This window comes from Phocoena sinus, chromosome 4 (genome assembly GCF_008692025.1).
Source record: "Phocoena sinus isolate mPhoSin1 chromosome 4, mPhoSin1.pri, whole genome shotgun sequence".
In the NCBI taxonomy this organism is placed as follows: Eukaryota; Metazoa; Chordata; class Mammalia; order Artiodactyla; family Phocoenidae; genus Phocoena; species Phocoena sinus.
The window spans coordinates 106,305,048-106,323,618 of record NC_045766.1 but is presented as its reverse complement, the minus strand read 5'-3'; the positions used below and the strand labels follow the sequence as shown (position 1 = coordinate 106,323,618).

Below are 18,571 nucleotides of genomic sequence, written 5' to 3'. Positions count from 1 at the left end.
TGGCTTTGTAGAAAGGATGCAATTTCTAATTATTTCACTTACATGCAGTTAATCATAGTTTTATTGTGCCTGCTTTTTTATTTAAAGAATGTTAAGGATGTCTATGGTCCAAGATTATCCAGTCTATCAGTTTTAAAATAAGAATTAGTAAATTCAAATAGCAAGAAGCAAATGAGGAATATATGAAGGGAGCTGAGAAGTATTAATGGTTTGACTTTCATTAAAGATGCTATCAGAATGAGTTGTCTATATAATTGGATGATATAAATTATTGTATTATTCTAATGTTTTTAGGTGACAAGCTTTTACTAAAAAACTAAGTGACTTTTTTACCATACTGCTGATCTACTTATTTTGATACAATTTACAATATTTATTATTATTTGGTTCACAACTTTTATTTCTTTTACAAAATTTTGTCAGAAAAATATATATTCTTCATCTTAGAAAAGCTGTGGTAGTCATAGGCACCACTTATCAAGACCTATGTTCTAATTGTATTCACGACAACAAAGCATAAGTTCAACGTTTTCACCAAAATAAACAAATAATTAAAGCTTTTTTGAAAATAATTTATAATGGTAAGATAAAATCATGTTTAAATTTAAAAATTTTGACATAGAAGAACTAGGAAAATATTCATCATGTTAGAACACAAGGGGTAGTGGGCAAAGCATTGACTATGGATTCAGACCAGGGTTTGAATACATCTCTAATCTTCTATATTATTATCTGCATTATATTTTTTAAAATGATACTCACCATGTTCTTACAAGGATTACAGTAAATCTACGTAAAGTAACTAGGACATTGTCAACACATGGTGATAGATACTAATAACCATTCTTATCATTAACAATTACATAAGACTGAACTCTTTGAAGACAGAAATTCATGATTCATTTATCCTTTCTTCCCTGAAAGCAGGTTTTGAGAATTGTTTGCAAGTATTTGATTAAAGGAGAACTGTCAGTTTCTATGAGTTCAGTTTTTTCTTAGATTCCACATATAAGTGAAGTCATATAGTATCCATCTTTCTCTGTCTGACTTTTCCACTTAGCGTAATGCCCTCAAGGTCCATCCATATTGTCACAAATGGCAGGATTTCCTTCTTTTTTTTAGTGACTGAATAGTATTCCATTACATTTGGAATTTATTTTCTTTATCCATTCATTTGTAAATGGACACTTAAGTTGTTTCCATGTCTTGGCTATTGTAAATAGTGCTAAAATGGATATGGGTGTAGATACCTTTTTGAAACAGTGATTTCCCCCCCCCCCCACCTTTGGATATATACCCACAAGTAGAATCACTGGACCATATGGTAATTCTATTTTTAATTTTTTGAGGAACCTCCATACTGTTCTCCATAGTGGCTGCACCAATTTACATTCCCACCACCAGTGTAGGAGAGTTCCCTTTTCTCCACACCCTCCCCAACAGTTATTACTTCTTGTCCTTTAGAAGGCAGACATTCTAACAGGTATAAGTGTTATCTCATTGTGGTTTTGATTTTCATTTCCCTGGCTGTTAGTGATGTTGTGCATCTTTTCATGTACCTGTTGTCCATTTGTATATCTCCTTTGTAAAAAATGTCTATTCAGATTATCTGTTTTTAATCAGGGTTTTTTGCTGCTGACTTGTATGAGCTCTTTCTTTATTTTGGATATTTACCCCTTATCTTATTTACCCAGACATAATATTTACAAATAATTTCTCTCATTTCATAGGCTTCCTTTTCATTTTTTAAGTTGTTTCTTTTGCTGTGCTGAAGCTTTTTAATTTGACGTGGTCCCACTTGTTTATTTTTGCTTTTGTTGTCTTTGCTTTTGGTGTTAAACCTGAAAAGTCATCACCAAGACCAATGCCAAGGAGCTTCTTTCTGTTTTACATTTTCAGGTCTTACATTCAAGTTTTTAATCCATTTTGAGTTGATGTCTATGTATAACGTAAAATAGGGGCCCAGCTTTATTCTTTTGTGTGTGGCACTTCAGTTTTCCCTGCACTATTTATTGTAGAGACTGTCCTTTCCCCTATTGTGTATTCTTACCTCCTTTGTCAAAAATTAATTGACCGTATATGCATGGGTTTATTTTTGAACCTTCTATTCCATTTATCTATGTGTCTATATTTTTGCCAGTATCATACTCTTTTAAGTACTATATCTTTGAAATATCATTTGAAATCAGGAAGTGTGAAACCCCCAGCTTTTCCTTCTTTCTCAAGATTGCTTGCCTATTTGGGGCCTTTTGTTGTTGCATACAAATTTTAGGATTGTTTGTTCTTTTTATGTGAAAAATGCCATTGGAATTTTGATAGGGATTGCATTGAATTTGTAGATTGCTTTGGGTAGTATAGACATTTAATAATAATTCTTTCAATCTATGAGCAAAGACCATCTTTCCATTTATTTGACCTCTTCAGTTTCTTTCATTAATGTCTTATAGTTTTCAGTGTACAGATCTTTCACCGCCTTGGTTACATTTTTTTTCTAAGTATTCTATTATTTTTGATGCAATTATAAAATAGATTTTCTTAATTTCTGTTTCTGATATTTTATTACTGGTGTATAGAAATTCAGTTGATTTTTGTCTATTGATTTTGTATCTTGCAACTTTACTGAATTCATTCATTAGTTTTAAGAGCTTTTTAGTGGAATTTTTAGGGTTTTCTTTATGTGCTATCATATCATCTGCAAATGAAGACAGTTTTACTTCTTCCTTTCCAATTTGGTTACCTGTTATTTATTTTCCTGCTTAATTGCTCTGGCTAGGACTTCCAGTAAAATGTTGAATAGAAGTGGCCAGAGGCAGGGGTGGGGGATAGGGAAAATGGGTGAAGGTGGTCAAAAGATACAAAATTCAAGTTATAAGTTCTAAGGATATAATGTATAATATGCCAACTATAGTTAATAATACTGGATTGTATATTTTAAAGTTGTTAAGAGAGTAGATCTTAAAAGTTCTCATCACAAGAAAAAAAATAACTATGTGAGGTGATGGATGTTCACTAAACTTATTGTGGTAATCATGTGACAACATTTACATATATCAAATCATTATGCTCTGCACCTTAAACTAGTGCAGTGTTGTGTGTCAGTTATATCTCAGTAAAGCTAAGGAGGAAAGAAAAGAAAAGAGATAACTTGCAGGAAAAAAAAACCTCTAGAGGGATGAGAAAGCAGGAAAGGTAAGGGGGAGAAATTTCAGGTGGTTTCAGGCAAAGCTGTGCCCCACAATGGTGGCCCCAAATGCAAAGGTATAATTCCAGGTACTTCTGTGGAAGACTGCTCCAGTAGCCCACAGGCAATCCTCCAGAGACTAGCAGGTATGAGACATTTAGCCACAGAATCTGGGCTGCAGGACCTGCTATCTATCAGTGACTACTATAGTGACTCAACTAATTAGCTCCTTAATACATGTCTGCTTAGTTAAGGAGAATAGAATAAAATTATAATTGCCATACCTCCAAAATCTTCTGAGTGAGTGCATTATGATTCTTTTGGTACCTTATAGAAGTTAGCACATAGTTATCCATGAAATGAGTGTTAAATATTTATAAATTCCTTAATTAATTCACAGAATATGTAACATTTCATATGTTTTTTGTTTATATGCATGTTTAAATCCCATAGGCCAGAACCTGTTTTGTGGACAAAGGATGGCGGAGAATTACCAGATCCTGACCGAATGGTTGTGAGTGGTAGGGAGCTAAACATTCTTTTCCTCAACAAAACGGATAATGGTACATATCGATGTGAAGCCACAAATACCATTGGCCAAAGCAGCGCAGAGTATGTTCTCATTGTACATGGTGAGTACCTTTTGACATTATTATACATGCAAGAATGACCTGAAAAACTGCTTAAATTTATCAAAATCTTTAGAATAATAAACAAATTTAAACGGGTTTTCTTTTTCTTTCACAAGGACTTCTCATAAGTGTAAATATCTCCATGATTCACAATTAATATGTTTCAAGTCAAACTAATAAAATAAAATTACAGCCTATACTCGAAATAAAATTTATATTTGTGAAAGATTTTTTAATTATAAATATACTGTATAATATTTGGTGGTGAATAGTAAATCATATTAATGGTTTTCTTTACATTTTATGCTTTAAATTATAAATCAGAATCATGAAAACAATATTTTCCCTGAGTTAATTTTGGTAGTATTATCATAAAAATATGCTTTATAATCACTATTACTAGTTTTACAAAGAGAGATAGCATGTAATCGAGATGTAGCAAAGACAGAGGTGTATAATACTAGTGAAAACTGCACTAATTTCTTATGAACAATAATTTGAAACACCCACAGACATTTTTTTCTCCTCTGCAATGATCTCACAATTTGAGTAAATATAGGAAAATGGCAAAAAGACATGCCAATATCCAAGATTAAAAATAATCTCTGTTTTTCCTAAACTCCAAAAGCCAGGGCAAGTTGTTCATGAGGTAGCTTTAACATATTGTTAGACGAAAATGAACTTTTCTGAAATCGATAAATATCACAATAAACAAAATTAGTCAGATTTTTTTATTGCAGGACTTCTCAGAGTTTATTTATAGGGTACAATGTGAATCTCCAAGAGAAAAAAGCATTAGAGAATGTAAGATTTTTTTAAGAAAAATCTTAAAACAATCAAGAAAACATTTTTTTAAGACTAATGTTGTGTTCTACACAATATTACAGTATTTGAATGAGTACTGTGTAAAAATTACACAATGCTGTAATAAATCCAATGGATCTTAGAAATCCTGAAGGGAGTACACTTATTTGAAATCTTTCTCATGAACCTAAGTATAAAATAACTGTAAGAAGCATGAGTTAATTTTATACCTTTCCAAAAAAGGAATTTGGGGGATAAAGTCTAATTCTTTGTAAAGGGATTTAATTTTAGGGGAAAAATAATCCCATTTGTGTTTTTTTCCAAGTTGTTTACTTTTTTATGATACCGGCCAAAATTGGAAAAAGAATAATGTATTAAGTCAATTTACAACTTTATTTTCAAATTGCCTTAGTGTCTACTATTTCTCAGTTCTTCATAACACTTTTGTTCTTGAAGGCAAACAAAGTCTTGCATTGAATAGACTTTCCACATATAGACATCTTGAAGATAACAGAGCTGAGAGAGTAATTTCTAGTATCTCATGAATTGTGCAAATTCCAGCTTTTGGGAAAGATCAGCCTAATCAAATTAGACTGATAAATTGGAATTAAATGTAGTAACCCCCTGTAGATAAACCCTACCGGGCTCACTGCCAGAGAGAATATAACAACCACTGAGTGTGTCAAGAAGATAAGTTAGATCCTTAGAGCAGGATCCAGGAGTAGCTTTCAGTTTGTGCTGACCTGGATGTTTAGATCCTGCAGTCAAGGAAATGAAGTCTGATTCACCCTCAACTTGATAAGCGCTTGTCTCACCTAACAGTTTTGGAACCTGGGGCATGTTGCATAGCAAGTCACATTGTGTTGAAAGCAATATGACATAAAAATATAGAGAATTAGAAGGGAAGTGACAGAAAAAATAATATACTTAGATGAAAAGTATGTTATTTGTTTTTTTAAAGTAATTCAAGTGGGGAAAATGCATATGTTTTCTCAGTGTTTGCAAGCTAGCCAACAGCATGATTTCCTAAATAGCCAAGCTACCTTTAGGTAGTTGGCAGTTGACATATTTCTAATAAATACTTCTCTGAGCACTTTGTAAGAAGTCATTTTTGGCTTTGCTTTTTGAACTACAATTCATCAAAAGCACCCCATAGATTAATGCTATTCATGCTACTAGATAAATGCTGTGAAGTTCAACAGTGGTTTACCTAGGATTATTGACACAAGTAATGAGAGGCTCGATGAAACAGTGAAACCATAATACACTGTGTTTAAAAAGGGCTCCAATTGGGTTCATTACAAAATAAAGGGTTTTTTTTCCTCCTTTGCTCACAGGGTATAATGTTTCATTAGTCACTGGTTGTATAAATATAAAAAGCTACTCTCTTCTGTTAATGATTTGGCCATTTCAAAACCCAAGTAAATGGTGAAATTTGAGTGGTATTTCAATCTATAATGAATGCTGTATGCATTTCGGAATGAAGTGATAAGTGATCATTCGTGAGAACTTTACCCTTTTATCTTTTACACCAAGTTTGATTTTACATTAGCTGTGATAATTTAATATAGCTCTAGCACAGAAGAGCCTTTCATGAGCTGAGACTGTCTTTGATTCTACCACAGTTACCTAGGTTCTATTGATTCGAACTTGATGGAGGTCAGAGCACTTTGCTGTGAAATCATCTGCTATCTAGGTACCATCCTAAATGGTTAGATTGTATTCTTTGGGTGTCAGTGGAAGTGCATTATTTAAATGTTTTCACATTTAATTGTTAACAGCACTGACTTTGTATGTCATGGACACTGGAGTGTTCCCCTCCACCCTAACCCCCATGATACCTTTGCAAATTTAAACATTACAATTTCAGATGGTAATTTGAAACTGCCAGTCTGGTTCTCACTCTCAATGAAAGGCCTAACAAAATTCAGTACATGTATACAAATACCTGTAAGATAAAACATTACACTTTTGGGGCTTCCCTGGTGGCACAGTGGTTGAGAGTCCACTTGCCGATGCAAGGGACACGGAACCGTGTCCCGGTCCAGGAAGATCCCAAATACCGTGGAGCGACTGGGCCCGTGAGCCATGGCTGCTGAGCCTGCGCATCCGAAGCCTGTGCTCCACAACAGTGAGAGAGAGAGAGAGGCCGCATATCGCAAAAAAAAAAAAAAAAAAAAAAATTAAACTTTTGAAATGTTTGCACTGTAGAGATTCCATTAGGAAAAAAGGTACCATTTTTTCATTAACAAGCTCAGCAATGGAAAAATTGATCTGTTAAATTAGTAGCCATAGTGATACTATTAATTCCTGTGAGCACAGTAGTTTTTTTTTGTTTTTTGCTTCTGTATAATAAATATTGAAGTTACTCTCATGTTATTATTGTTATCATGCTATTTCTTTCTTTTGAATGGCTAATTACTTCCATATTAATGGTCTTGAAATATGCTGTTCCACTGCTGTTTTTACTATTTAGAGAACTGAGATCAAAGGAGATATTCATTCATTCACCAAATAAGTATTTAGCATTTATTCACTGAGTGCAAATGCACTATAGGAGCAAAGGTGAATATCACTCAAGAAGCTTAGAGTTAAACATGAATGATAAGCATTCAAGTAAGTATAGTACAAAAATCAGAGTTATAGGAGTATGGCTATACAATGATGTAGATATTCAGAGTTTGTGACAACATGGTCCAAGTGTCTGGAATTAAAAAAAAAAATAGTAACACAGTACTTCTGGATTATTTATAAACAAATGGCATACATCATAAATAGAAGTACCCACCAGTGCCAGGTACATAGATATATAATAAGTCAGAGTATTATTATTATAATATTACTAGTAGTCTTATGATACCTTAAAGCAATCTCAGTCCAGTGCTCTGGTACAAAATTTACCCAAAGGTTGTGTACAATTTACTGCCCATAGTCTTCCCTGAATGGTACCCAGAGCATAAATTAAGTTATCCCTATTGAAGAATGAGAAAATTCTATATTCTTGTTAACTAAGCAATAGAGAAGATCATTAAAAATCAACACTACAGCAAATTAGTAATATAGAGAGAGCAGGATAAAAGTTATAATCACCCTTGTTTCTCTGATGCAACATCAAATTCAGAAAGTTTAGGTAAAATATCCTCTCCTCAAAGAAATGCTACCCAGATCTCCATCTTTTCGTATAGAGATCATAGAAGATACCTATTCATCACACAAGGAATGGCTGCACAGAAGTGAGAATGACCTGAGATTAATCTTATTTTGTGGTTGGGGATGATTCAAGTCCTTATATTTATTTGTCATCCACTTATTTAAAAAGTATTCTTTTGAAAGTGTCAGAAATTTATAGTACCTGGGAAATTTTGAAAGAATATCTATGAAGAGTGGAAAACATAAATTACCACTTCCCCCCAAATCCTATACTTCTTCCTCCTCAACTATCCCAAAGCCTTTGATCTCCCTTCACACTTATGCTAGAGAAAGGCATAACCACGCCTCAGAATACATATGGAAGATGGACAGTGGTGCTGGAACTCTTTTACTATCATCTGCCCTCCCCAGAATTCGGGAAGAAATACAGTAATACAAGTAGAAAAAATGAGTAACTTATTTCTTCTTCTGCCAGTAGCTGTACTAACTATGGCAGGTCCACACTGTAGAGAGGAGTAAGGGGGAGTCCAGTGTGAGCTTCAGTGGAGAGGACACTCCACTTAGGACCCATCTCAGGGCTGTCTCACACAGTCATGGCAGAGTTGAGATGCACTATTCCAGAACTTTGTTCATGATACTCACCATGTCTCTTCAAATTTACTTTTCGTAGTAGCCCTTATATGAAATTTAAAATTATCTTACCACTACTTTTATTCCATTACTTCACTGTTTTTGACTTACAGAAATAAGCTTTTATAACAATTCATTACTTCTTCATTATCTTAACTCTTACTATTCTTATTTTGAATAAAATTACCCACTATGCACCTTTCCACATTTTTACTTTTCTTTATATGTACATATTTAGCTTTTTCTAGCAAATTTCATATGTAGGACCATATAAAAACAAGTAAAATTTTTCATAACTAGTATTATTATTATAGTAGAAAGTGAAATAGTATAAAAAGCTTGTTTATGTAATGCCAATCAGTTTACTGACAGTTGCTGACTTTGTATTCCTAAAATATCACTTGACAGTTATGGTTTGTTTTATATATTTATTCATGTATCTATTGAAATGAATACTGATGAAAAATGTGATATTGCTTTTTGTTTGTTTGCTTGTTTCCAGGATAATTTACCTCAAAAATATAACACATACATAGAATAAGATCCATCACATTTTATTGTTAGCTAGTAAGAACATTTATAAAAATAGTGTTTCAGGTTTTTAATTTTTATAGTAAGAGAATATTACTGCTAGAAATATCTATGTGTTTTCGTTTAGTGAAAGGTATCAAACTATTAAATATGCCTTTCCAGCTTAAAAAAAATTGATACAACTGCTACTTTCGTTTCACTTTACCTTTATTGTTTAATAATAAATGTCAAAATTACGCAGAGGCAGAATGTTGTACACCAAGATATTACAAATTCCTGCATCAAACCAAGCTTCCAAACTTTGTTGTTCATTTAGATACCCATCTCTTTCAGAGACTACAGGTAAATGCAGGTTCACTTCCCATCCCAGGTGCTGATTCTTCCTTTCAGTCAATTTGTTTACCATGGGAGAGAGGGAAATTGTGTCATGGAGGGTAGCCTTTCTTTCACTTTAACACACATTTCCAAACCATCTGTTATCTCCTTCAAATACTTAACTAAGGTACAAGATATAAATTCAATTGCTTTAGGGTTTTAGTTCCTGATCCTAAACTTAGCAAAATAGATAATACATATATAGATGCATGCCATACTAATTATGAAACAGATTAGGAATATCATAAAGTAATATCCTAAATTTGTGTTTAAATTTGTCTTACTCTAGAGCTAAGCAAATATGATTATAATACATACTTTCCTAGTCTTAAGGTATATATTTTATATATTCCTTCTATGATTATCAATGATTTGAAAGCTAATGAGAACTCTCATTAATTAAAATTAAGAGTGTACTTCTGTGCTTCATAGTAAATATGTAGCTAGACTAAAAATTTGGCAGTCACACTTACATTTACTGTTATAATTATCCAGCAACAAAACATTTAGAAACATTGAGAGTCTACATGATTTTTTTGCTTAGCTGTGCTGTTAGGAAAGGTAATACAGATCAAAATGGAAATAAGAGAGTGAATCTTTGGGCTCAGATGAGTGGGTGGGGAGCAGGAAAGAGAAGACTGGATTAATGGACAGATGTACAGCCAGCCTAGCAAACATTTGAAAGGGATTCAGCTAAAATCTGTTTCCTCACATGGAAACAGACCTACCAGTTGGTAAATTGATTCTGTGTGCTCATAATGAGCATTTTTCCTTTGGAGATGCTTTCTTTAGAAGCATAGATAGAAAAATATACGGTGTAGGAAGAAAAGGATAGAAAAGACATCCATGTGGAACAACAAAGAGTGCACTGATGGAAGAAGCCTATGGCTGCTGCTCTCATCTCCAGTTGAGAGTTTCCAGACAATAAACTAGCTGGATGAGTCTTAAAACAGTACCTTCTTTAATCGCTGAGATAAAACATAGCATCTCTGGACATGAATAAGCAGGGAGAGCTGTGATGCCTGTGGGAAAGCAGTACCTCTGACTGGATGAATATGCTGTTGAACTCTGCAGAGAGAAGTGAAATGGGATCAAGTAGTGGAGACAGGGGCACTGCTTTCATTATAAAGCATTTTGAAAAACGGATATGTACAGGCTTACTCAACATGGAGTTGAGGCTAAATTTCATTTCTTTAAGATGAGCCTGAAGTGGATAAAGTTTCACCTTTCAAGGTAAAAATTCATTGAGATACCACTCTGAAGTACATGTTTCTGTGGTACCTAGATGGATCACTGACTAAAGTGTCCATGCGGAAAACCCTCATTCCTGTCTGAAGGGAAGAAAGACTCCACCACCCAACAAATCCAACATTTAAAATGTTTTCCCTTGCACTCTTTATATATGATCTTTTCTGTCAATTTCAGAACAGAAGGGTTATACCCATGGCACTTAGTCTTTCTATATATTTTTTTATGTGCAAAAAAAGGCTAGATTATAGCTTTATAAAATGTACAGAGCTCTTCTCCCCAAGTATATATGCATTAATTCATTAGATAAATTCAATCAATATTCAATCACCCATGGGGGGAAATTGTTGGCATTCCTTTTTAGAAACAATGGCATGCCTAACTAGAAGAAGATTTTACATAAAATCTGCTTTGTAGCTTCTTACAAAAATGTAGTTTTCACAAACATTGTAACAACATATAACATACTTGTTCCAGAATCTAAGAATTATCCTTGAATCCTCTCTGCCCTTCTTTCCAATTCATCAGCAAGTTCTGCTGGTACTGTTTCCAAACCATTCTCCCAGTCACTTATGACTTTATTTTAATTCTCTGCAGGACATTTACCATTATTTGGTATTTTAGTTGTATATTTGATTGTAGATATGTACATGTACATGTATATGTGTATTATACACATGTACATATATTGTATATGTATGCATTTATGTTCATATGTTATATGCACAAAGCAGAAATCTTATCTTGGAGCAGTGCCTTCTAAATAGCAGGCAATCAAAAATATTTCTTTAATTAAATTTATTTATCTCTCTGTTTCTCTCTTTCAACAGAAGAAACCTTAATAAAATAATACACATATGTATGTATAGATACATATATACATACATAAATATGAACAAACCCATATTCATATACATATATACACATATACACCTAAGTGTATATGTGTGTATGTGTGTGTATACACTGCCCTAACTTCTGAACCAAATCAGGGTAATGATATTCATTCCTTGGTCACCAAAATCAAGACCTTTAACTTTCATCCAATATTGGGAAAATAAGTGAGATGTATTTACTTGGCAATCCATATGTAAATGCCACCTTATGGATTTAAGCAGTGCACAGTATGAATAACTGTGTATAGAAGAATTCACATCTCCAATAGAAATCTTTGAAATTAGAAGAGTTTTGCAATTGACTTCACATGTCTATCTTTTCACAAAACTCTATGACGATAGCTAACTTAAAACTGGATTTGTTTTTTAGAAATCTATATCCTTTCCCTTTTTTTTAAATATATCATCTCTTATAAAGATAACATTTATCTTTAAATGTAAACAGATGTAAAACTTCTCTGATGCATGGCCTGAAAATCCACATCACAATGATATTACTACTAGTAATATTTTACTATTCCAGGAAATGTTTTCTTGAGTATCTGCTGTATATAAAGTGCTAGGCCAGGCACTGTAGATCCTATAATAAATAAGTAAACACTCTCAATTATGCCTGGACTTCTTAGTAAAAATAAACCAGTGAGGTGTTTTCACTCATATGTTTTACCATGATGCAATATCACAGATGTTTCAAGGTCCCCTCATTAATTGTAATATTTCAGGAGACATAGCCAGGAGAATATGAAATTCCACGATTAGAAATATATTACTTTGGTAAAATGTTCACTTCTTTATTGAGCCTATATTTTAAATATAAATAATTTGGGGAAGGTTATCAATCTGTGTCACCAAATTCCATGTGTGAATTAGTTTATTAAATAAGCTTTTTTAAGGTTAAGAAAGACCCTGCTTTTGCATGAGAACTCTGAATTCTAGGGTTACAGGTGATAGGAGGGCATATTAAAAGTGGAGTTCAATAGGCATTTCTTCACAATTCTGCTTAACATTATTCTTAGTGTTTATTAGGGATTATCTGTTGTGGATACATCCAAGAGACTCTATTTATTAATATGCTTACACAAAAAGTATCTACAAATAGCCCTTGTTGATTTTAAGTTACAGGATAGCAAGTTTATAATAATATATTTGAAACACTCCCAAGTTCTCCTTTAATTTTCATTTAAATAAGCTTTTATATTGCAATATTAGATATTCTATTTGAATGCATTTTACTACCTTAAAAATCGATCAGACAACAAACATATATGTGAAAATTAGAATTTACTAGAATTAGTGCTGTGTAATAACTTCCAATTTAATGACAGCATTTTTTAACTTATACAAATTGGTAACATAGTACAGTAGCACAGTTTAGTTAAGCCTTAAGGATATTTAGTTCAGGATTCCAGAACCCATTGTTACTCTTTTATGGAATTTGTGTATTAAATAAGAAGAGGAATAATTTATGAATAAATGACCAGGTCTAAACTCTGTTTTTTTAGATGAAGAAGCATAGATTCAGAAGGATTAAATTATAGGCAAAATGTCTCTCAGTTATTTTATCACAAAACCTAAATGAAAAATCAAACTATCTGGATTTTTCAATCAGTAATTTTCTACTATATCATACTTCCCCTTGTGTATATTTATATTTGATTTAAGTTTCTCTTCTAATGGGTGACAGTACTGTTCTCTCAGAGGAAACTGACATCCTCACAGAACTTAAAGTGTTTGATCAAATCATCTGATTTACTTTTTGGTAAAGCACTTTTAGGAAAGAACTCCTAGTATGGAAGTAGGTGGAGCTAAATTGTATGGAATCATCCACTTCAAAGGCATTTTTCCCCACTTTAAATTTCACTTTCCTTTGTCAGTTTGGAATGTAAAAGTGTATTTTAAAGAAAAAAAATGCATACATTTTTTTCAAATGACAAACTGATTTTATTCATCAACTTTTCTTGTAATTACGTATGACTTTTGGTTACCACCTACAGTTTAAAATTGCAGTACATTTTATTTTTCATTTTTCAAAAACAGCTTTGTTTTATTGTATGAGGATTCCATTTAGTATGTGAAGCCAGTTGAAGCTATCAGAGGAATGAAAAGGGATGCATTCAAATCTAATTTTTAAAAGGGTTCCTTTTTATGAAGCAGATGAGGTTACCATACAGCTCTGGAAGAAGAGGCATGCTCTGGCTAGTTGAGGCCTTGTCAACCTGGTGGCTGTCATTTAAGTAAGAGCCTTGGTACTGTAATCCATTCTTATGCTATAACCCAAATAGGCTGCTACATGTAGCTGAATATAATGGGAACAGATAAATGTCCTTCTCTGCACAGGCAAAAAAGCAAATACAGTAAACTTTTCCTCTTACAATTGCTTCCAATGGCAGTGCAATTATCAGTAAAGTTAAGGATGCCTGTTATTTTTAAAATTAGGATATGCGAATAACTTCTCTCAAAAAGACACTTCTTACCTTAATACTTCTAGTATACATCGAGTTCTGACTAATAATATTCCACTAATAATCTTCTATATCTCCACTAATAATCCTTGGTTTGAATTCACTCTTGATTATCCTGGGACCACCCAGGGGAGTTAGTGACATAAAGCAGAAAGGAAGTAGACATATGGAGTCCAAACTAAATGGTAGCAGTTTTTCTCCCGATTGAACACTAGTCCTTAGAGAGAAACAAGCAGCTTGGGCTTCTGGGACCCTTTAGACTTAATTTTGCTCTGAAAATCCATTCTGAATGGGCCAGAAAGCAATTTTTAAAAAGAGAAACTGCCACAAAACAAAAGAAGTTGACAAGTTAGAAATTATTGTACACTGAATTTGTAGAGAACAGAACATACCTTTAACCTGAAAAGCTCGTTACTGGAAAAAGGGTGCTGTACCACTCTTCAGTTTATTGTATACAGTGTTTGTTGGAACTGATTTCATTTTGACAAGGTTATACAGGATCTGTTGTGCTCTAATAAGCTCCAATAACAAAATGTGGTTGCATTTTTCGAATTCCTTCATTAGGATGTGAAAAAAAGGGCCCCTTTTCTATTATTTTGAATTGGATATTGTGATTTAGAGCTCTAACACTTTTAAAAACACTGAAAGACTGCATTTGGAATATAAGATTCTTCAGTATGCTGCATTTTAATTTTCTAAATTATTTTTTAGACTTGAAGACTCTTAGCAGGAATTCCTAAAAATTACCTCATGAATGGTAAAAGGAGGAGAGAGGACAGTCTTTTACAGAGATTAACCATGTGTAAGGCTCAATTACTGTTTCATGTTATTAAAAGTGATACCATTTCCTATCTATTGACAACATTGCTATTACCACCAAAAGATGCATTATTTATAAAGCACCAGTCAAATTCAAAGCATAGAGCTAGGTGCCCTAAGGAAGCACTGAAATATACCATGGAGTTGATGTCTAATTCTTCTGTTAGATTATCATCTTATTGGTTCATGGAAAAAAAAAAAAAAAGAAAACACTAGTAGTCGTTAAGTGCCAAGTGAAAGTGATAGCCTTCCGGTTTTCAACCACTGATTTAATGAAGAGCTCTGATATGTATTCTATTTATGGTGAACTTTATTATTAATAAAAGTTAGAATAGTTGAGTGTATTAATTGATTATGTTAATTAGAGAAAATTTTTAAATGTTACCATAGTGCTACACATGTATTTTGATAAGTAGGGAAGGAGAGAGAGAGCTATGTAGCTAGTGAGAGACACATAACACTGGATGTGTTCATAGTAGTGTGTCATGAATGTAAACATCTTTGTCATGGCAGAGGGGTATAGATAACAAAATGAGGGAAGCAGAGGTAAACTCAGAAAACACAAAAAGTATTCAGAGAAGGGAAATCAGTTGGGTTTTATTTGGTCAAGGAAGTCTTCACAGAGCAGGTAGGAATCAGGCTGAAACTTGAGAGTGGTGTTTCACTAGGTACATCAAGAAAAGGGAGACTATTCTAAGATGAGATTGGGTGATACTGAGGGTTTGGGTCAGAGTAAATTTGTCCCAAGTCAAAATTATATTTTTAAAAACAAAGACAAGTTGATTTATAAAGATTGAGCTTACAGTTTATTGGAAAGATAGGTACATAAATATACATGTCATGGTCATATAATGTATAATAATCATGTGTAGAGGTGTGTGCAAAGTGCTTGAAAGCACACTGAGGGAAGGTATTAACTTTACAGAATTGGGGGATGCTTTACAAATGAGATCATATTTAAACTGGACTTGAAAGATAGATAAGAAAGAGAAAACTAATGTTGTGAAACAGGATGTGGCTCTGAGAACATGGCAGGAAAGAGAACAGAAAGAGCTGAGTCTAGAACTTGGGGAAAGCACTTGTGTCAGGGAAGATGTCTTGTGCTCCAGGCTTTGCTTTTCTGTTTATGTTAACTTGGTACTATAAGAAATAAAGAAAAGAAGCCAGGCATATATATGCTCTGAAGACCTCTAGCCCCTGTTGTTCCAGAAAACCTTAACATTGAGGTATCTGAAGACAATGGTGGGTGCAGTTTGGAGTTCACATCAGAGTCATGTAGGTTAAGCAGGAGACATGGTGGACTGATGACTTTATCATAGCAAAGTTTAGCCATGGTCTCCGGACACAAAGATTTTAGTTTCCTGATTCAACAGCTTTGTTGTGTGAGCTAAAATTGTGTTTCTGCAAGTGAATAGGTTCTTACAGAAGTAACGCACAGTATTTACACTGCATTTATTTGTAACCCAACATTCACTCACATGAGTAACTTTTGCAGCCTACTTAGACTTTGTCTGCACTAATATGCAATTGTGCAATTGACTAGATTTGGGGTTCTGTCTGATATTATTGAAGTACTCCTGAGTTTTCCTTTTATGTCAGAATAACACTTTATATATATTACAAACAAAATGAAAACTGTAATTTATTTTAATTCACATCTTATGTGTAGGTAAAACTATAAGCAAATATTTTCATGCCTGGGACCTTTATTTTTCTCAGTTTCCTATCAATAAAAATGCTCAAATTTTTCCTTTAAAGGACATCCCTGATTTTACTATGGTTACTATAGTTTTCACTAAAACTATAAAGTTTTAGATAGTGAGTCATAGACCGCTATGAATTAATTTTAATATCTTACTTAAATCATGAAGCTATTTTAGCAAGATTTATCCATTTTAGTATATAGAGTAGTTCCCTAAGATTTAATGTGCTAGGCAAAGATTTTAAACACATAATCACAATTTCAGAGAATCTGGTGTTACACATTTGTATATATTGTGATAAAAATTTTAACAACTTGAAAATATTTTTATATCATATCCAAACAAATTTATTATTAACTAGAATATGCTTTTATTTCTGATTTTGAAGAACTTTATTGAAATTTCTCTTGTTTGGATTTAAATTATATTTGAATAATTTATCTGTATTTGCTAATTTATCTGATCAGATCTAAACTAAAATTGAAAAATAAAATCTAGTTATTTTCACTTTGTGCACTTCTCAAGATACCTTTTTTTATGCACTACATATTTTATCAATTACTAACTTCATTATTTATACTTTAACATCTAGAAAATATATAATACAGTAAATTTCTTTTGTAAATTATAAATGATTAACTTCTTATTTTAACTATTTTTTTTTCAGGCAAATTCAACAGTATTTGATTAAATTAACATGCTCTCCAAGGAATATGACAATAAAAATTTGAGCCCATCTTTGTATTGTAGAAAACAGAGATGAAATATCATGTAGTTAATTGACTGACCTGTCTGTTAGACAGTTATCATTCCTGAATTTTAATATTCATAAATTGCATACCATTAATTTTTCTATTTTTTATTTATAGTTATCTTAGTGTCCATTTAAATCATAGGATGTAAACATGTAAGACATATATTAAAATCTTCTAAATTTAAGTCATATTCAGCAAATTACTTATAATATTAATATGATTGCAGAATATGTGGCTTTATAAACAGAATTAGTAAATTAATGTTGAACCAGGAGTAACTTACTTTTATTATGTGTGTGCACATGTTTGTAATTCTTCTGCATATGAATCAATATATTTTTATTCTTTGGAGACATAAAAATGGATGTGTCTTGGGGACAAAATTACCTGCATTTTCTATCCTGTACTATATTTGATTGAGTATTCTTTGTAGTAACAACATAATGGTTTTTAAAAGGTACAGAATTCTAGATACCTTAAAACTAAGGCAAATTATTATTACTCATGTTTTCAATTTCGTACTTCCTTATGAAAATGTAGCTTCAGTCTCATAATCAATGTTTAAATAAAAGGCCAAAAGTGAATGCATCAAACCAGGACCTTTAAAATAATTGCTGAATGTTTCCAAATGTTGCCACTCATTTGTAGGAGAAAAACTAGGGAGTTGGGTATTTGGACTTAGGAAGACAGCTCAAAATTTTACTAATTTCTGCCTTGACAAGAGTTACAATCAGGGCTTCCTTGGTGGTGCAGTGGTTGAGAGTCCGCCTGCCGATGCAGGGGACACGGGTTCGTGTCCCGGTCCGGGAAGATCCCACATGCTGTGGAGTGGCTGGGCCTGTGAGCCATGGCCGCTGAGCCTGCGCGTCTGGAGCCTGTGCTCCGCAACGGGAGAGGCCACAACAGTGAGAGGCCCGTGTACCGCAAAAAAAAAAAAAAGAGTTACAATCATACAGATAAAATAAATGATCTTGAGATGGGAGTGTTAGAGAAATTTCTCTTTGCATTATACTTAGGTTTAAGAAAATTTTCTCTATAATATAACATATTTATACATATGTGTGTAATTTTCAAGATGAGGAAACTCTATCTCAAAGTTCTTTCATCCATTAAGTGGGGATAATAATAAACAACTCATAAATTTGTTGAGATCATTCACCACTGATCACAATGAGAGTTACTTAGTGAGCCCTCGTCATCTTACACCCTTTCTTGGAAAGTCTCAAATCAGTTGAAACTGAAGAGAGTTCATAAGGTGGTGTGGAATACATGAATCTCAGGTCAGGCTCACACAGCTTTCAAAGTTGCAGGATATGTAGGCAAAGATTCATTTTGTTAGCAAGGAAATTTATTGAAGAAATAATTTGTAGGTTATAATCTTGAAA

At 33.0% G+C, this 18,571-nt stretch overlaps 1 protein-coding gene across 1 annotated transcript in view; it reads left to right on the top strand.

The window, feature by feature from the left end:
- Positions 1–18,571, top strand: part of CADM2 (cell adhesion molecule 2) — a 1,092,768-nt gene that overhangs the window by 1,007,501 nt on the left and 66,696 nt on the right. The window contains 1 exon segment of the mRNA XM_032631668.1: positions 3,635–3,813. Within this exon segment, the coding sequence (XP_032487559.1) occupies positions 3,635–3,813 (179 nt within the window).